At 37.0% G+C, this 21,980-nt stretch overlaps 1 protein-coding gene across 2 annotated transcripts; it reads right to left on the minus strand.

Annotated features, from left to right (window-relative positions):
• Positions 1 to 13,042: 13,042 nt before the first annotated feature.
• Positions 13,043 to 21,641, minus strand: LOC108261288 (uncharacterized). Of its 2 annotated transcripts, none has more exons than XM_017462193.3 (3): positions 21,579 to 21,641; positions 16,640 to 16,718; positions 13,043 to 15,095 (listed from the first exon to the last, which is right to left on the minus strand). In XM_017462193.3, the coding sequence occupies exons 2-3, from the start codon at positions 16,648 to 16,650 to the stop codon at positions 13,394 to 13,396; spliced, it is 1,713 nt and encodes a 570-aa protein (XP_017317682.2). In that variant the 5' UTR covers positions 16,651 to 16,718; positions 21,579 to 21,641; the 3' UTR covers positions 13,043 to 13,393. The 2 variants fall into 2 exon arrangements, with proteins under 2 accessions (XP_017317682.2, XP_053537624.1); XM_053681649.1 differs by lacking the exon at positions 21,579 to 21,641 and adding an exon at positions 19,481 to 19,768.
• Between the last annotated feature and the right edge of the window lie 339 nt (positions 21,642 to 21,980).

Here is a 21,980-nt window from a genome sequence, read left to right on the forward strand (position 1 = left end):
ACCTGCGAAAAAAAGAGGGAGCTAATATCAAAAATCTGAAAGGTGTTCATCATACCTGACACCTAGATGAACGCTTTACAGTTGGATATATAACTGTACATCATTCCCTTCAAATGCTATTGAGCTTTAAATTATGATATACTTTGTGTATGGGCCCATTCCGTAGTGAAATTCATATCTAATTTACACATGCTTTAATAGCTTAATTTAATAAAGATCAAAAATCTAAAAGGTGTGTCTCATACCTGACTCCTAGACCTGACTTTACAGTTGGTTGTGTGACTGTACATCATTCCCTTCAAATGCTATTGAGCTTTAAATTGTGTTATATTTTGTGTATGAGCCCATGCAGTAATAAAATACACGGCAATTTTTATATATGATTTAATAATTTATTTTAATAAATATCAGAAATCTAAAAGGTGTTCATCATACTTGACACCTAGATGAACACTTTACAGTTGGTTACATGACTGTAAGTCATTCCCTTCAAATGCTATTGAAGTTAGAAACGTGTATTACAATGTGGTATGTAACTTTAGAGACGGTCCCTTAATTTCCGTGAATTTCGAACCTCCATCCAACTCAGCTCCCAAAAAAGAGCCGACTCTTTCCATTCCCAAAGGACTCTAATAAAACTTAATTAACTGATAACACTTATTGAACATACGGCCGTGTACACCTGTACACTGTAATCATTTATAATCCCACTTTCCTTTAGATGATGAGAGAGAAAGGAGTGGTTTGTATGTTCCATATCACTAATTGGTTTTGACAGGTTTAGGTCAAAGGTCATCAGCAATCATAATTATCTTAGCAGGTCAAAGGTCATGATCATCAATCATAATTATGTTGAGAGTTGTATACCAAAGATAATATTACATGTGGTCTTTCACATAGATTAATCTTTTTATCAGTTTTTAGAAGAAGAAGCAGACCACACCCACCCTCTGGATTTTAAATACTCTGTATGTAGAACAACATGTATGAGCTTTCAACATGGCTTGCCCTAATGTTCACTCTTTTTTGGGAAGATTAAAAAAAAATTAGAGCATGAAAAGATTCAATATTGGGTAATGTCAAACGGTTGTACAGACAGATTTCTTTTCACATCCACTGGAGACGTGATACCGAGGGTGACTGGAAAAGGTTCAGAAAAATTTTCAAACATTAATGAAAAACATGACATATACACTTCGCTAAAGGCACGGGCCAAAAAGCATCAGTGTGTGAAAGGTTCAACAGAACACTAAAGACCAGGATGTGGAGATATTTTACTGCTTTTAATACGAGAAAATACACCAACACGGTCCAGGATTTGCTTCAAGCGTACAATCACAATTACCATTCCAACATCAAAATGAAACCCGCCGAGGTCAACGAAGCCAATTCCTTCAGAGTATTTAAAAGCCTCTACGGACTGTTCTCACCTAAATTAAAGAAACTAAATTTCAAGTTTAAAGTGATATTGATGATATTGGTCATATTTTTAGAATTATGGCGTTTAAAAAGACAGTTTTAAGTCATATTTAATGATACTGTTATACTGTTCGGGAATACAGTGTGGTTTTTGGCCATGGATCATCAACTTGCAAAAGCTCTCTATATCAGAGCTCCCTGTGACAACATGACGAAGAAACCTTGATAGGAACCAGACTTGGAACCCATCATCTAAAGGAAAGTGGGATTATAAATGATTACAGTGTACAGGTGTACACAGACATATGCTCAGTAAGCTTTATCAGTTCATTAAGTTTTATTACACTCCTTTGGGAATGGAAAGAGTCGGCTCTCTTTTGGGAGTCGAGTTGAAAGCTCAGACTCACTGAAAAGAGTCGCAATTCCCTTCACTACTATATGGGAAAGGAGACGTGTTCCTGGAAACCATGTGATGTTTTAGAATATAAACATAAAAGGTGTGGTTTGTTTCAAACACAAAGGAAGCTAGGAGGGGTGAGATTCAATCACAAAGTAAAGTCAGTTGTGTCTGGAATTACAATAAATTATTATTATTATTATTATTATTATTATTATTATTATTATTATTATTATTATTATTGTTGTTGTTGTTGTTGTTGTTGTTGTTGTTGTTGCCTTTATGTAGTTTGACCTGAGCCCCTGTGGTGTAACCAGTAATTACTTTTAGAGGGTTGATAAATGTTTCGTAATTTGCGTAATGGAGGTTAGGACGGATTCAAGTGCAGTTAAAGACTTTTATTTGAGAGGTAGACAGGCAAATCCAAAATGGTAATCAAAAGTGTGGTCCAATAGCAGGCAAAAGGTTAGGCGATGGGCAAACGGGCATAACCTGGGCAAGGCTTCGAAATGAAGTCAATGTGAGATGTGGATTTTAAATTCATTAAGTATTATTTTCACTATTATACTGCACCCTTGCTTGATGTCAGACAACAGTATAGGAGCTGATGGCAAAATTGTGTTATTTTAATCATCTAAGGCATACAATAAACTAGTAATCAACCAATCCTGCCATACAGTATTAATAACACTGGGATGAAATGCCTTTAAGACTTTCACTAAAGATTATTAATGTAGGAGAGTAGTAATAAGGGGGAAATGTCATTTTGTCCTTTAAATAGATTTTATAACATGTAGAATGCAAAGTATCATGTTATTTTATTAATCAGAAGGGAGAGTAAAATGTTAAATGTGATTGATAGGCTAAGATCAACTTTGCCTAGTGTTGAAAATAAAAACTGTCAGTGAGCCCTTTGGGAATGGAAAAAGTCGGCTCTTTTTTTGGGAGCCGAGTTGAAAGCTCCGACTCACTGAAACGAGTTGCAAATCTCTTCACTACAATATGGGAAAGGAGACGTGTTCCTGGAAACCATGTGATGTCTTAGAATATATGCATAAAAGGTGTGGTCTGTTTCAAGCACAAAGCGAGCTGGGAGGGATGAGATTCATTCCCAAACGCTGCTGACAAAACTGAATCTCAAGCTATTTGGAGCGCTGTGATGAAGGATGCAGAGAATTTAAATTCCTAGACATAACCTTTCATATGATGTTATGACTAGATACAGCTTAGTCATTTTCATTGGCTGGTTTTAATCCTCCCTTATGACTCTCATCAGGTGATAAAGAAACTCTTCTTGTTAACATTGTCATAACACAGATATTATATTATCACACGTCTTTCTTCATTTGACTGATTTCTACAACACAGGTACGTTAAACTGAAACTCATCCACATTTATACTGATAATTGAGTCAGTACGTTTACATGAACAACAATAATCCGATATGAACCCGATTAAGACGATACTCTGAATAAGAAACTAGCATGTAAACAGAGATTATCGATGACCTTAATCTGACTAAAGTCATACTCGAAGTAAACACACATGGAATTAAGACGTGTGGAGTACTCCTGTTTTAGTCACATTATCAACGTGCATTACAGACGTGTACACACCTTAATCAAACTATTAACATCGTGTGGGAGTTTTCACCGCATTGTGTGACAGGATACGTACACACACGGCAGCGCTCGACCGTTTGACGGCAAACAAGAGAGCATGGCTGCATCCCAAACCACGTACTCACCTGCTATATAGTGTGTCTGAAATACACGTATTTTGGCTACTATATAGTAGGTGAGTCTACTATAGGTGAGTAGGTGAATCTCATACATGCAGAAGAGAGGTAAACAAAACACACTTTTCCCCCCATTTCTCATGTACCTGTCACTTCTTTACCAGGTCTACTGCTATGAACAGAACTGTCTCCACGTTGTTGGAGAACGACAACTTTTTTAACCTCACTGTAAATTTGTGAGAACAGAATCTAAATTTATTTTAGTTCAAATTAAAACATCACATTACAGCAATGTGTGTTTTTTTTATACTTACAAATACTTACTGCTAGTACAATATTATCTGTTAGTACAATAATAACTACAACAGGACAATATCTATCTAGAAAAATGAAAATATTATAATACTATATTTTATACAAATATATTAAAGCATATTTAAAGTATCTTATTTTACCTCTATCTGTCATCTCAGGTTGATCCTGAAGTGTGAGCACTGCACAGAGCTAGAGTCAGGGTGACTCTCTCCACCTTAATGTGAAAAATAGGAGAAAAGTTTGGGATTTTTTTTTCAACCTCACATGTGGGCAAACAATTTATATAATGCAATAATAACTGCATCACGACAAAATCTATTTAGAAAAATCCTAATATTGAACATGATGTTGCCTTTTATGACTCATAGCTTAGAAAAATATTTTTAGTTGCTGTTGTTTACCCTAGTGTTATGGCCCAGTCTAGGTTGGGCCGCACAGAGTAACCAGCTCGGGATTCAAGTTGATTGATCTTTAAATAGTGAATGAGGGAGCCAGGATTAAACTATCACTTTATGATGAAACATTCTAATATCAATAATTTTAGAGATTATCAACCATCGCGCCATCATATACTTTATCCTGTTAAAATTTAGATGGCCCGCCAGTGTGCTCTCGCCATGTTATGATCAAATCTATGCTATCTACACATCTTCTGTGTGTATGAAGCTACTCATATCTTTGGAAAGCTGAGATTCTTGTGATTCGATTGATATAAACTGTTTTGAGATACAATCACAACAGCAGCTACAATAAATATCTCTGTCAGACCTCCGACATACAAACAAACACTTACGAAATGGAGGCAACTCTCCTTATACGAAGTCTCATAGTAATCCACTGATCCATAACATCCTGACTAAAACAGTCTTGTTACACTGGCAAAGGTCCAAACAATCCAATTATATAAAAATATTTAGCCCAGCTCCCAAAAGAGATCAAAAATCATGCATGTACTCCAAATGGTTCAAGAACCGCTTTAATTTTACTTTGGAAATGCCTTGGCTAGGTGTTTTAAGCTAATTTTACACGAGCTTTATGTTATGAGAATTTACAGAAAAAACTCACTAACAACATGCTTACAGGTTTGATTATATTTACAGATATCCCCTGTATCACAGAACACAAGAACTAGAAAATTACAGTCAAAAGCAGCACAGTGTGGAGTTCTTTTCCTGCTGCGGGGGCTAGTAGCTAATTCTTTTAAGTGCTCAAGTGCAACGATTTTACATCATCGACTCAGAGTGCAGTGCACATGTCATGTAATGGCGTTCTCCGTAGGTTAAAATATGTGTCAAATATCAAGGATTTTTAAAGTAATGGACATATTTCCTGTGCTTCTAACAAAGTATTTTAGTAAGAGAGGGAAATTACTGCGTGTTAAGGTCTACAAGTCTTCATAGTCAGGATTCCTTTAAATGCGTAGATTTTTTTAAAATTTACCTCATGTCATTAGCATATTAATATTTTTGAACAAACATGGCGGACAATTGTTTTGCAGCACAAATAGTATGTATTTGATGATTTTATAACATGCTGAGTAAAAAACTAAGCTTTATAGATAGAAGTAGTCATTATTAAAACTATAGATTATTTCACATTTTATACAAATAACTGTGAAACTAAAAACAGCATATTTTAAATTGCGCGCACTGATTTGAATTTAGAAGCTTGTGAAAATAGGCGTATTTAATCTCATTAACGTGTCTGTTCCTCGCTGTTAATTTGTGTTTCTGCTTTCTATTCTGCGGTCTGATAGCAGACCTATATGTGAGTGAAAAAAAAACTTTCTGAATGCATGTATGTGTGGGGACCAGTACAGACAAATCTGTAAGAAATTAGGACTAAAGGCATCTTAAAATGGTAACTCCCCCTTTTAATCGACTTCTGAGATTGGCCTTGATTTTGGATTTGAAATGCAGGTTAATGTGATTCCTCCTCACGTACCCAGCAGAGTTGCTTAGGCATTATCATTTGCAACATAGCCATTTTACAAAGGTTAGTCCTTTACCTGGTCTATATGAGTCTTGTATCTGCACATTTATTTCATTCAATGCACTGAAAATACATGTATCATGATTTCATAATGAGAAAGATAAGAGGAATACATGTCAAGCAGTACAGGTTGTGTACACATGTGATTTATGTGGGATTAAGCAACCTTTTGTATAAAAAAACAAAATTTTGGTCATTTGAGAGCTCATGAAAGAGTAGCATTCACATATAAGAATTGTGGGTGTAGCACAAATGTTTATTCATCATTTAAAGCTCAGACAACCAGAGCCCATGATGTAGATGATAGTTTAACCTCATTGAAGATCTTTGATAAATGTTACAGATTGCACTGCAGATGATGACAGTTCTGCAACTGCAGAGACTGCTTATGAGGATCCTGAGAGCGATCTGAGAGTGAAAACACTGCATTGCTTCGAATGCTTCCATTTTTGTTGTATGTAATACCAGAGGGAGATTGTGCATGGGCAGTGTTAATGCAATTAAAATCCACTGTGTAGGATGCTGTCCACAACATTTACAAAAGAAATGATTCAGTATCTACAGAGTAAAATTAGGGACCACAAATTCTTCTTGAAGTCTTTCCAGTCTTTAAACTTCGGCCAAAGCATCATTACATCGAACATTACCCAGAGCTGATCAGATGTTTTGGTCCTCTTGTACACTTATGGACCATGTGTTTCGAAGGAAAACACGTTTCTTCAAACGAGTCATGCATGACACATAAAACTTTAAAAATGTGCTAAAGACACTGGCAAGCAGACACCAGCATATGATGGCTTACCATGTAAGTGCCCAGGAACTCTCATTTATTCAAAGAAAGAAATATATATCTCACATGGTCATCTCATCAGCCTCAGACAGGATCTTCACCTGAGAGGCCGTCTCTCTGACCTCAGACAGGAACATGGTTTGGGAGGCTGTCTCTCCGACCTCAGACAGGAACATGGCTTGGGAGGCCATCTCTTCGACCTCATACAGGAACATGACATACTCTCTGAGGTTCAGATGTGGAGCAGTTTCTTCTGCACCTCAGAGAGATGACATGATATCCCTGCCTGGCTTGAATGTGGAGCGATGGCTACTGCACAGCCAGTGGGAAGAATGAAGCTCAAGGCTGAGCCTGAGGGGAATTCGACTTTCCCCATGATGCTAGAGGGAGGAGCAAAGTTCTCCGCAAAGCCAGAGGGAGGAGCAAAGTTCTCTGCGAGGCCAGGAGGAGGAGCGGTGCTCTCCGTGAAGCATGAGGGGGGAGCGATGTCCTCTGTGGAGCAGAAGGTGGAGCTACATATGGCGTGAAGCAAAGAAAAGGAGGGATGTCTTCAGCAGAGCATGGAGGCAGAGTGACGTCCTCAGCCGAGGAAGGCAAAGCGATGTCCGAAGCGGAGCCTGGCGTTGTGACGTCCAAGGTGGAACAGGGAAGAAAAGCGGAGCGCTTGGCTGCAACGGGAGGCTTAGTAAAGTCTTCAGCTGAACATGGAGTCTGAGCGACATCCTCAGCTGAACAGTGATGCTAAGCGGCATCCTCAGACGAGACACTTTAACCTTGCATAGAACATGAAGAAATTAGCTGGGTTATGTTTACACACAAGCCCTCCGTGCTCACACATCCAGACAAGTTTTCTACTCTGGCTCTGCAGCAAAGCCATCAGATGGCGCTATTGAATTTGTGTACTGAAGTAGATTGAGATGTTTTCCTGGACATTGGATAATAATAATAATAATAATAATAATAATAAACTTTATTTTATAAAGCACCTTTAAAGCAGGTTCTCAAAGTGCTGTACATAAAATCACAGTTCAAAGAAAAATAAAACAAATAAAAGTTAATAAGAACAAAAACAACAACATTGATAATAAAAAATACATATAAAAGAATCTAAAAAGACATCAGCAGTCGAATGCAAGTTTAAAAAACTGTGTCTTGAGAAGAGTTTTAAAAATGCCAAAAGTCTGGGCTTCCCTGAGTTCAGGGGGAAGAGAGTTCCAAAGTGAAGGAGCAGAGACAGAAAAAGCCCTGTCACCCATAGATTTTAGGTGGGTTATTGGAACAGTAACAGATTACACTGTGAGGAGCGCAGTCTGCGATTTGGGGTGTAAGGGATTAATAAGCCAGATAAGTATTGCGGAGCCAATCCATGTAATGCCTTGTATGTCAATATCATGATCTTGAAATCGACACGGAACCTGACCGGGAGCCAGTGTAAGGACTTCAAAACAGGAGTAATATGGTCACATTTCCTGGTTCCCGTCAGGACCCGGGCGGCAGAGTTCTAAACATACTGCAATTTGTTTATTGCAGTTTTAGAAACTCCAGCTCCGGCATTACAGTAATCCAGCCGTGTCACAACAAACCAATTAATAAACTTTTCAGCGACAGATAAGTTAAGCATTAGGCATAGTCTGGCTATATTTCTGAGGTGAAAAAAGGATGCCTTCGCAGTGCCCTGAACAAAAAAAAATCAAAAGTGAGGCTGGTGTCAAAAATTACACCAAGGTTCCTCATCTTACTTTGGGTCTCTAAAACAGAACCATCAACAAACAGAGACAGTGGAGCCGCTTTGCGAATTTGATGGCGGGAACCAATAAGCATGACCTCAGTTTTTTTTCGCAGCAGATGCCCAAGTGGAGATAAATAAATATTGAAGAGTAGAGGGCCTAGAACTGAACCCTGAGGAACATCAGTGAGCACCGGGCAATTGTCAGACCTAAAGCCACACATTAACAATCTTAGAATTAAAAAACTGAAGAAAAGAATCACAGAGCTGCTGAGAAACAGGCAAAGTGGTAACAGCATTAACTTGAAGCAATCTGTTTATGGTTTGGAACAAGTGTCTGGGATTATTTGGATTATTTACAATAGCCTGAGAGAAGTAAGAGGATCTTTCAGTCTCCAGTAGTGCACGATAATCCCCCAGAAGATCCTTCCACGCTTGATAGTAGACGTTCAGTCCAGTAAGGTGCCATTTTCGCTCCATTTTCCGCCATACAGCCTTTCTAGAGCGCAGATTGTCATTATACCAGGGAGCAGAGCGGGTGAATGTAACCTTACATGACCCTCGAGGAGCAAAAGTGTCAAGATTAGCAGCAAGAGTGGAATTTAGCTGCAGAACTTTCTCCTCCAGTGATGAGGGATGAAGATCGCTTAGGATGGAAACCACAGAATTGCAGAAAGCTGTCTGATCGATAGACTTCCACTTCCGGAAGGTTACTGTTCGGATGGTCAGCTCAATTGAATGATACAGTTCGAGGTTAAAAAAGACAGCTGAATGATCAGACAGTCCAATGTCAATAGATGAAAACTCGGACACAAATGAACCTTTAGCAATCACAAGATCCAGCGTATGACCCTTGTTATGAGTCGGGTCACTTACAAACTGTGTGAAGTTAAAACAGTCAATTAGTGACAGAAATTCCTTACAGTCACTACAGTCCACATGAATGTTGAAGTCTCCTACAATTAGAATTCTGTCAAACTTCATGCTCAACATCGATAGGAAGTCTGCAAACTCAGACATAAAAGCTGAATGTGTTGTGCGCCCCTTATTGATGCGATTTACGTATACAACCATAAAAGGGGTCATCGTTTAATTAATATACACGTAGGTTGTCTCAATAGCACAAAGTTGAACTTTTCAAGATTAGTTGACCCACACCACACAGCACGGAGCTGCACAGGATAAGAACCCCATCTGGAAAATGATATCTGCACACAATCCTCTGCTAGAAACTTCTAGACGTGCTCTAATCTGAAGGCGCGGTGCAATCAATAATCCACTGAGGTTCCACTGTAGTACCGAGCACAATTCATTTCTTCACCCAGTCATTCAAGCACATGCGAGAAAAAGAGGGAGCTAATATCAAAAATCTGAAAGATGTTCATCATACCTGACACCTAGATGAACACTTTACAGTTGGTTATATGTCTGTAAGTCACTCCCCTTCAAATGCTATTGAGCTTTAAATTATGATATACTTTGTGTATGGGCCCATTCCGTAGTGAAATTCATATCTAATTTACATTTGATTTAATATCTTATTTTAATAAAGATCAAAAATCTAAAAGGTGTGTGTCATACCTGACTCCTAGACATGACTTTACAGTTGGTTGTGTGACTGTACATCATTCCCTTCAAATGCTATTGAGCTTTAAATTGTGTTATATTTTGTGTATGAGCCCATGCAGTAATAAAATACATGGCAATTTTTATATATGATTTAATAATTTATTTTAATAAATATCAAAAATCTAAAAGGTGTTCATCATACTTGACACCTAGATGAACACTTTTCAGTTGGTTATATAACTGTAAGTCATTCCCTTCAAATGCTATTAAAGTTAGAAACGTGTATAACAATGTGGTATGTAACTTTAGAGACGGTCTCTTAATTTCCGCGAATATCGAACCTCCATCCAACTTTATTCCAGTAATGACATGTGCATGAAGCTCCCACTTTCTGCTGATGTCTTCAGTAATTGATAACATTTACAAAATGAGTCTACAATAAATATTAGGTCTATTTAATGAAAGTAAAGGTCCATGTTTAATAAAAAAAAAAATAATGAAATTAATAAAATAAAAAAGGTTGAGGTTGTTCAATTTAGTTTAATACATGTTCTCATATTTATTTTCATACTGTGGGTTTTAGTGAAGTTTACTGAAAACAAACATCAACAACAACAAACACACCAATTCCTCCTCAGCATTCAGCAACTCCACGCGAGACGCCATGTTTGTAAGCGTTGCCATGGTTGTTCCGAAAAACTACTTCTTCTCTCAGTACTTCCTGATGGTTTATAGGACGGTTACTCAGAGTCGCCCCCTTTCGTTTAAAAGAATATTACAAGAATATTACAATTTAAAAGAATATAGTATAAACGCCTCGTCCGTTTGTGGAGGTGCGCGCGCAGTCAGTGGAGGCTCGCGCTGCGGAGACAGGCGGAAGTATAAACAAGGCATTAACTCCATGAGGATGAAGTTGATGGTCCAGAAGCATCTGGAGCCTTTCTTTGAATACATCTGTCCATATTCTTTTGCACTACACACGCATCATCACACGCTAATTATTAGGATAAAACACACGCATACGTAACAGATACTGATGTTGACGTGCTGCTGACAGTCAGCGAGGGGGGTCGAGGGGGAGGGAATTATTATTATTTCTAAATATAATGTTTATTGTTGTTGTTATTCGTGTGTGTCTGTCTTATTATTTCTGTGTCTGTGTTAATATTTCAGACATCAGATATTTATCATATATATGAAATGTTTTGTACACATTTTAGCATTTTAGAAATGTTTGAGGGATTTTTACACGCACCCCTGCTCTCATCAGACGGAACCCCGGCTGGGAAACACTGCCTTAGATGATTAAAATAACACACTTTTGCCATCACCTCCTATACAAGTTTAGCTGTTGAGAGGAAAGGTGGTAAGAGTCAAATATGGAAATACTTCACATTGGAGGCGGATGACAACAAACTATAATTGATGCTGTGAAGCCGGTGTGAGGAAACATCTGGAATTTGGCGAATCACCTGAAAGACGGTCCTATATTATGTTTGTTTGAGGCAGCTGCATTGTGGCCGTGAAACCAGCTAACGTTATGCTCCATGTAATGTTAGTGATAGGCAGTTATTTGTTAACGACGCTAACGCATTGCAGTGTTATAAACTACCTCCTAATGGACCCCCATGCATCTCCATTCAGCCCGGGTCCTGTCAGATACATGTAGCCTCATGTCACTAATAATTATTCACATGTTCATGCTTTTAATAAATCTTTCTGTTCTGACACCAGATCAGTGAATTTAACGCGCGCGCGCGTGTGTGTGTCTGTGTGTGTGTCTGTGTGTGCGCGCCTGTGTTTAGGAGTGCATCTTAGTACTTGTAGCCTCCAATCTTTTATTAGTCATTGTCAGACAGTGTTTGATAATTAAAATATCCCCACTCTCTCTCTATGCCAGTATTAGCCACTGTACATACATACATATACATATATATATACATATATATATATATATATATATATATATATATATATATATATATATAATGTGTGTGTGTATTTTTTTAAACCACACCGTGGTACCGACTTTGGTATGGAGCATCGTGTACTTTTGGTGGTGTCGGTACCAACTACTAGATGTTTGGTATCGTGATATTCCTTAGCTCAATGTTAACTCGAAGACAGCAGAATCTGTCACTATTTTCAGACCCACTTCCTCCGTGAACACCTAACTAACCCCTACAACACCAACCCCACATTATCCTTAAAATAAATAAATAAATAAATAAAAAAATACTCTGGCACTTACACCTCTACTCTGTGCACTTTGCTTTTCTAGAACTCAATTAAAAGATCTTGTACGGTAGCACTACTTGTATTGTTCTCCGCTTGATATATCACTTTGCTTGTATTTCCTCATTTGTAAGTCGCTTTGGATAAAAGCGTTCGCTAAAGGAATAAATATGAATGTAAATGTAAGAAGAGTTTCTTTGTCACCTGTCGAGAGTCATAAGGGAGGATTAAAACCAGCCAGTGAAAATGACTGAGTAAGATATCGACTCATAACATCATATGAAAGGTTATGTCTAGGACTTTAAATTCTCTGCATCCTTCAGCACAGCACTCCAAATAGCTTGAGACTCAGGTTTGTCAACAGTGTTTGGGAATGAATCTCATCAATCCCAGATTGTTTTGTGTATGAAACAAACCACACCTTTTATGCATATAATCTAAAACATCACATGGTTTCCAGGAACACGTCTCCTTTCCCGTATAGTAGTGAATGGAACTGCAACTCGTTTCAGTGAGTCGGAGCTTTCAACTCGGCTCCCAAAAAAGAGCCCAATTTTTTTTTTTTTATCAAAGAAAGAAGCACTTGTGGTTTTCTTTTGTTAGTCTACCCTGTAAACCATAATAGTTATCATTATTATTATTATTATTATTATTATTATTATTATTATTATTATTATTATTATTAATATTATTGATGATGATAATAATAATAATAATAATAATAATAATAATAATAATAATAATATTGGTAGCAGCAGTATTAGTATTACTTTTCACTTTTTATAATAATGAATTACTGACGTTTGAATGTTATTTGATATGTTTGTGTCAAAAAGAGGCGACTCAGGCACAATGCAGTTAAAACACTAGTTATTTAATGAGAAAGTCAGATAAACAGACAGTTACACAGAGAACATTAGCACTAGTGGAGTTAACAATAGAAGCTAATTAACTAAATCATATATCCATGCACAGTATAGCTTTATAAGCAGTATGGTATGTGTAAGGTAAAGTTACATTTTTTTAGAAAAATTCCATTGCTATACTTTAATTTTATTCATAATGGCTCACCAAAACAGTGTTAAATGATTACCAAAACAAAGTAAAAGATTAAATATTGAACATCAGCATTAATGAATAAACACAATGCAGTTTATTAACTGAACAAAACCTGCAGTCTTGATTCAGATATGATGAGAATTCCTTCTTCATTACATGTTATTTGTATGAGTAACAGCATCTTTAATTTTATTGAACCCTGCTCTTGCATACGCCATTACAGCATTAACTCTTTGCTGTGATTCAGGATGAATGTTCTTCAGCTCTCTTAGTTTCTGAGCATAGTTGAGTTTTCCAGTTTCTTCAGCTCGAGGGATCAAGAAGTCGAGACACTGAACAATGAAAGCAGAATCTGGCTTTAAAGCAATCTCAGACAGTTTCATGATGGTGATGTAGGCTTCTTCCACCAGCTCAGCTTTTTCCTTTTCATTCTTGGTCAGGTCTTCTTTCAGTCTCTTCTCTATGCCTGTCTTCTCCTCTTCCTGTTTCTTGCTGCTTTCAAACTCTTTATTAACATTTTCAACGGCGTTTGAGTCAAACGTGATATCTGATTCTGAATTACTGCTTTCATATTGTTTTTTGAAGTCATCAAACGTCACCGTAATCTCTTCACTGTGTGTAACATATTTCTTGTCCTCTTTGACATGTTTAGTGTAGTGACATTTACCTGTACATGAAGTGCAGTGGCCGTTTTTCATGACTTCACACGACTTGGTATTCCAGGCACACCAGCAGTTTTTCTCATGACAGTTCTCCTTACAGAGAGAGCAAGTGGTGGCCTTTCTGTCCCACCGTGAAGCATTTTCAATGGGAACTTTTTCTTTGTAACACTTGGTGACTGTAAAAGTAAAGTTTTCATTTCTCTTAATCTTTTCTCGGTTTTCCTCAAGGACTTTCTGAATCTGAGACAGTTCTTCACGTTTGCGCTCTACAAAGTCAATACGTTCTTGTAGATTAGAAATACAGGCTTCAAGTCGTTTGGACTCTTTTATAACACTTTCAGTCTGCTCTAAGCTTTTTCTGTTCTCTTCTTTCAGTGAGGAAAAGAAATCATTTAAACTGTTTTCCATTTGTTCCCAAGCTGTTTGGAGAATGCTGTTATATGTTGGGTTCCTTTCCTCAGTTTGACAATTGTTGAATAAGAAATGCTCAGGTTCATTTCCTTTATTCTTCCTGCAGAGAATCCCTGCTTTCTTGATGGCATTAAGAGCATTTGTCGGAGGCAATCCAGCTGAGTGAGTGATAAAAATGACAATGTTGTTCTCTATGTCTTTACCAAATAATGACAAAAGTGCATCAAAGATGTACTGCTGTCTGTCAGAGAGTCGATTCTCAGATGCCTTCACTACCAGACACACTGCATCGATTTCTTTCACTCCAGAATCATTGTGAAACAGTTTGTACAGATTCTCAGCAATCTGTTGATCATATTCTGTTCCCCTGGTGTCTCCATAACCTGGAGTGTCAATGATGGTAAGACAGATTGGGTTGTCTTGAGCAAAGATCTCATACACAGTGATTTCAGTTGTTTGACTTTTTGACTGATCTGACATGTGATTATCTCCTCCCTCTTCTGTAATCTCAAACCACACTTCATCTGTAAACTTCACCCCGAGTATATAATTTACCATGGCATTGATCACCGTAGTTTTGCCTGTTCCAGTTTCTCCTACCAGCAGTAGGATTTTGTTTTGCATTTTGACATCTCGCTGTCCAAATGTCCATTTTCTCACTGAGCCGTTTTCATCAAGATTACTTCTGGTTGTGAGGAGACGATATCGTGCAGGTGGACCTTCACTGATTAATTTACTCTTCTGGATTACATCACGTACAGTCTGTGATGAGTCTTCAAATCTGTTGAATTTAAAGGTCAGATATAGGGTCAGTTTGATATTGTGCTTATGAAGTTCATCAATTGTTATCAAATGTGTATAATAGGATGCAAATTATATTACTGAGAGCACAGTGATGGGATTTTGTGAAAATGCTGTAATTTTCAGCAGGCTGGCCAACAGGAGCACTGGGAGAATTCACACTGGCCTGATGACTGATTTGTCCCGTTTCCATGCTGTTGTTTTAACTTGTTTATTTATTTAATCATTATTATTTTATATTATTGCGTGTTTGATGTACTCAAGTGATCCTTTCCAAATTCGGCATTTGACAATAAATCAATAAGAAACCATGAATCTGTTAGTGTTGACTCCGGTTTTGAACAGAGTCCTGCACAGAGAGAGGATGGATGTCACGTTGGCGAACTCGCGACTACAGTTCCCAGAGTGCATCGCAAACTACAAACATGGCCGACGAGGACTACACTTCCCAGATACGCACACGCTCAAATTATCTGGAATTCTGATTACGGACACCTGCACTCAGTCACAGTTTAGAAAAGACCTAGCTAACATCTGAGCCATGTGAAGTAAACGCTCAGATTTTTCATCTCAATCGTTCACCAAGCCGTTGATCTCAGTTTGGATTTACCCGGTTTTCGAATATCGTACTTTGTTTCTCGACCACAACTACCTGCCTTGCCCAGTGTTGACTGTTCGTCCGATCGCCTGACCTTCTGTCTTCCGTGTTCACCTTCAGCCTGATCCTCGCCTTCTTATTTCGGCATCGCCCGCGCTTGCGTCCAACAAGGTACCGTACCAATGGAGAGGAAGTGGCCAGGTGGAGCAGAGAGAATTATCCACTGTGTAGTTATAACACTAACTAATTTAGCAGACAAATAACTATACAGTACATTTAGGGAGCCCTCCATGTTAATTTAAATGTTGAAATTACAAATACAGCTAGGGCAAACAGCAACTAAGAACATTTTTCCAGGCTATGAGTCATAAAATGCAACATCATGTTCAATATTATGATTTTTCTAAATAAATATTGTCACGATGCAGTTATTATTGTACTAACAGATATTTAACAGTAAGGTGGAGAGAGTCACCCTGACACTAGCTGTGTGCAGTGCTCACGCTTCAGGATCAACCTGAGATGACAGGTAGAGGTAAAATAAGATACTTTAAATATGCTTTAATATATTTGTATAAAATATAGTATTATAATATTTAATTTTTTCTAGATAGATATTGTCCTGTTGTAGTTATTATTGTAGTAACAGATAATATTGTACTAGCAGTAAGTATTTTTAAGTTAAAAAAAAAAAAAAAATTATTGTGTGCTCACAAATTTACAATGATGTTAAAAAAGTTGTCGTTTTCCAACAACATGGATACAACGTGGAGGTTTTCAACAACATGGAGGTTCTGTTTATAACAGTAGATCTGGTAAAGAAGTGACAGGTACATGAAAAATGGCAAAAAAGTGTCTTTTGTTTACCTCTTGGACTTTTCTGAAATAATACAATTTATTGTTAAAAAAAAAGACTGTTCACATACCCTGTAGCCATAATCCTGGTTGGTTAGTTAGTTGTAGATGAGACAAATGTCTCAGAAGTTTCCTGCACAGCTGAATGACCTGTTAATGAAATTTAGAAGTTTTATTAAATTAAGATGTGGAGAATCTGCACATTCATTAGTCTTGGAAATTAAATTGACCTAATTGGGATGAAACCTTGTTTTATTTTTCTGTTTTCAGCCAAAGACTACAATACCCAGAATCCAATGTGCCTCTATGTAATTCAGACATAGGGAATGCCTACAGTGATGGACCAATAAAGGCCTCTAAGTGAGACACGTGACTGATGTAAAAGTGGAAACTCTACCAGAACTGTGGCTTCCCATGATGCACACTAGGAGGCTAGTGGCAATTAGAATATAAACAAAACATTGAGCTTCTTTCTACATTTTAACATTCTTTCTACATTTATATCAAACATTTAGATTCATATTTATCATTTACATGTGACATTTTCATGTATCAATTTAACATGAGTCACTCTCTAAATGTATGACTTCAAATGTAAAAATAATAAATTGAGAGAAAAGTACTCAATTTTTTACATAGTTCCTCACAGTCACATGACAAAAGAATGTGTCCTATAGTTTGTTTATCATTAAATTATTGGATAAAGCTACAGTGGTGCGAAACAGCATTAACCGATCAGAATCATCAATGGTTTCCTGTTTTTGTCTGAAAGCCAGCAGCCTATACTCAGGGTATAGAGATATTGAGTTGATTGCCAATGAAGTACTGGAGGTTTACTGCAGGAGGAGAAAGCGAAGTCGTTTTTAAAGGACAAAATGCCATTTCCTCCTTATTACAACTACTACTACTATCTTATTTTAATAATCTTTAGTGAAACCCTTAAAAGGCATTTTATACCAGTGTTATTAATACTGTATTCAATGGATATTGTCTCAAAGCAGCTTTACGGAAACATATAAACACAGGATACAGATTTTAAGAGTTTAAATTTATCTCTATTGAGCGAGCCGTTGGTGAGGAGAAACTCCCTGAAGTGTTAAGAGGAAGAAACCTTGAGAGGAACCAGACTCAGAAGGGAACCCGTCCTCATCTGGGTGACAGTAGATAGTGTGAAAGTAAAAGAAAGCTCATTATGGTTTTATATAAAGTCTGTTTGTTGAACTATTTGTTGAACAGGCAGGATTGGTTGATAGTAGATTACTGTATGCCTTAGATGATTAAAATAACACACTTTTGCCATCACCTCCTACACTGCTGTCTGACATCAACCAAGGATGCAGTATAATAGTGAAAATAATACTGAAATGAATATAAAATCCAGATCTCATGGTGACTTTATTTAGTATATTTCCTTATCAATCACTAAAAGTAATAACTGGCTACACCACAGGTTCTCAAGTCAAACAACATGAATGCAACAAAAAGAACAACAATAATAATAATATTAATAATATATTGTAATTCCAGACACACTGATCACAAATCAATTTATATAAAATATTTTCTGTTTTTTATGCACCTTATCCACTGTTGCCTCGAATTTAGCCTATTACCCAAAAACATTTAAAATTCAACTTAGAAGCCAATACTCACATCTACCTCTGAGACCAGTTGGAGATAGAAAAAATACACCAGCCGTGAGTGAGAAGAAGCAAGGGTCCAGCTTTATTGTTTCATTCCACCACACGAGATCCACACCGATGAGAATTCTCAGAAGTGATCCCCCATACCCTGAGCTTAAGCTCCAGTATTTATACTGTATTTACACACTAGATAACCCATAGGTTTCCAGAAAAGGCCTATTTCACTTACCCATAGAATTGAAACCAGGGGTTTTACTTTACACATAAAATCAGAACCCAGGCATTTCCAACAACCCAGGAAACAAAAACCCAGTGTTTCTATTTACCTAGGTTTTCAAAAACCAGGGTTCTCTTTTACCTAGGTTTTCAAAAACCAGGGTTCTCCCTTACCTAGGTTTTCAGAAACCAAGATTCCCATTTCCCTAGGTAAAAAAAATGACGTAAGCAAGACGACTAAACAACCGGGAGGGACCTTGGTCTTATCGTTATCTCGAGGGGGGGGGGGGGGGGGGGGGGGGGGCAGCCACCCTTATAACTGGCTTTCTTCATGGTTCTCTAAAAATTAAGGCTTTCCCTGCGAGACGAGAATCTTCACCATCTGAATCATGAGTAAGTTATATTTTCCTTTTTTTCCTGTACTTCTCATTTGTAATTTATTTTCATATTTGCACTATATTTCTTAGTTTATATATATTTATACTACTTGAAAAGCGGTTTACTGTACTTCCAACTTCTTAATATCATTACAGTTCTACTGTCCTGCATATCCTACTATTCTGTTTTTTTATAGAGTTTCTCTATTACTATAAGATATTATTAAAGTTATTCATGTGTGTGTATGAGGAAGAGAGAGTGTGTGTGTATGTATGTTGTGTCTACTTGCCCGCCCTTGACTGTACGAGTGTGTGTGTGTGTGTGTGTGTGTGTGTGTGTGTGTGTGTTTTTAGCACTCCTTAGCTCGTACACTTCTTTTTGACTTTTTTGACTATTACTGATCTTAAATTGCTCGTAATTCCAATCTGTCAATGTCCGCCTAATCCCGCTTCTACGTGTCAAGGTGCCCGTTTTTCCTTCTTCTCCCTTATGTTTATTTTATGACATTTTTTATCCACAACACCACTTTTACTTAAATACCTTTTAAAACCAAATAAACTTTTTTACTGAAACAGTACTATAACTTGTTTATTTATATTTTTTATTTACTCTACTAGTAGATGTGTATAACAGTAAATATTAGTGTAAATGTGAATGAGTTTGAGTTTAATGTACCTGTGTTGTAGAAATCAGTCAAATGAAGAAAGACGTGTGATACTATAATATCTGTGTTATGACAATGTTAACCAGAAGAGTTTCTTTATCACCAGAGAGTCATAAGGGAGGGTCAAAACCAGCCGATGAAAATGACTAAGCTGTATCTAGTCATAACATCATATGAAAGGTAATGTCTAGGACTTTAAATTCTCTGCATCCTTCAACACAGCGCTCCAAATAGCTTGAGATTCAGTTTTGTCAGCAGCGTTTGGGAATGAATCTCACCCCTCCCAGCTCGCTTTGTGTTTGAAACAAACCACACCTTTTATGCATATAATCTAAACATCACGTGGTTTCCAGGAACACGTCTCCTTTCCCGTAAAGTAGTGAAGGATATTGCGACTCGTTTCAGTGAGTCAGAGCTTTCAACTCGGCTCCCAAAAAAAGAGCCGACTCTTTCCATTCACAATGGGCTCACTGACAGTTTTTATTTTCAAACCTATGCCAAGTTGTTCTTTGCCTATCAATCGCATTTAACATTTTACTTTCCCTTCTGAATAATAAAATAACATTATACTTTGTATTGTACTTGTTATAAATTCTATTTACTCTATTTAGAGAGCAAGGTGCTACACATTAGCACTAAAAATGCAGTGAGGATTAATATTATTGAGCTGCTGTGTGCATTTCACTTTTATTAAAGTAAAATTAGGAAAAGATTCCTGTCCATTTAACCTGATATTCTCCTTCCTACACTACACTACCCTTTCATTTAAACTGCCTTACAAAGAGTTATTCTGTGCCACACAACTCAGATACTGATTAGACTCTGGATCACGTTTTAATAAAAAAACTGGAATGTGTTTACTAGAGCAGAGGAAACAGTTTTATCTTTGTGACCTTGACCTTGGGTCAGAAGCCTAGACGAAATGTTATGGCAAAGGGCTCATTGACAGGTGGGCAGTTGAGAACTGAACTTTGAAGAGACAACACCTGTGTATGCACATGCATGAAGCTTCACTAAAGACTATTCCTCTTCTCCAAGTTTGTACCTTCCATCTTTATTGAGAAGAAAAAATACTTCACAATCCATCATTACAGTTGTACTACTAATATAGAATACTGATAAAGCTTCCTGAACACACTTTAAGCTCACCTGTACACTGTAATGATTTATAATCTCACTTTCCATTAGAGCATTCCAGATTTCTGTAAACCGACTTTGTGGCAATCTCTTTGGTTGAAATTGCTATATAAATAGAATTGAATTGAACCAGTGATGTAAAGAACGCATGTTTCTATATTTCAAACTTAATACTTATTTAAAGCAAATAGTCGTGTATTGTTATTCCAGATAGGGTGGTTAAATCTTCCACCAGCCCAATTTGTATCCTTACTCAATTACTAGCCATGGGAATTAACAGCGCTTCCCTGCATTTTCTTGTTTTTATATTTTGGAAAGTGGAATATTTCTCTATTAACATAATAGTTCTATATATTTGCTGGGTGGAAAGTGATCACAGCACCCCCAGAGATTTTGTACTTCTGTTATAGAGATCTTTTGCCAGCTCATGGCCAAAAACCCACACTTTACACAATTCTATTTCTTAGGAAACTGATGGTGGAGTACAAGGCTACTGGTGTATTTTCTTGTCTGTTGTTGCATATAGGACCACTTCTTCCATTTAATCATAGCTTATTAATGAAGAGCACTGCTGATAGACATTTATATTTTTGATGGGAAATAACTCCAATAATTTGGGACCTACATGTATAGTACCAAACTATGATATTAGTTAACTACTTAGCCCCTAAAATCTATATGTGAAATTGTATCCAAAGCTGTTATGCGAGCGTGTTGGATTATAGTGTAGTTTAAGTCCAAACCTAAAATACAACAATCAGACATACTGATCACAACTGACTTAATACCAAATATTTTCTGTTTTTTATGCACCTTATCCACTTTTACTTAAATACCTTTTAAAACCAAATAAACTTTTTTTACTTAAACAATTTAATAACTTACTGATTTATAAGTTTTATTTACTCTACTAGTAGATGTGAATAACAATAAATATTAATGTAAATGTGAATGAGTTTCAGTTTAAGGTACCTGTGTTGTAGAAATCAGTCAAATGAAGAAAGACGTGAGATACTATAATATCTGTGTTATGATTAGGGATGTCACGAGAACTGATACTTCGGTACCAAGTTGGTACCAACATTCTTAAAACGTGACGGTACTTGTTTTTCTGCAAAAGTGTAGGTACTGTTGGTAATGAAGGTACCAAGGTTGCAATTCTTCCGGAACTGAAGGGGGCAGCAAATATGTGCATGTGTTTTAGGACATCTGTTTGTGATCTGTTTGTGAAATCTCACGAGAAAATGGATCATGCAACAAGACAACCACACTAAACACACGCATATTTCTACTTAAGAACGGTTGAAGAAGAACAAAGTTAATGTTTTGGAATGATCAAAGTCCTGACCTTAATCCAATAGAAATGTTGTGGAA

Source organism: Ictalurus punctatus, chromosome 7 (assembly GCF_001660625.3).
Source record: "Ictalurus punctatus breed USDA103 chromosome 7, Coco_2.0, whole genome shotgun sequence".
In the NCBI taxonomy this organism is placed as follows: domain Eukaryota; kingdom Metazoa; phylum Chordata; class Actinopteri; order Siluriformes; family Ictaluridae; genus Ictalurus; species Ictalurus punctatus.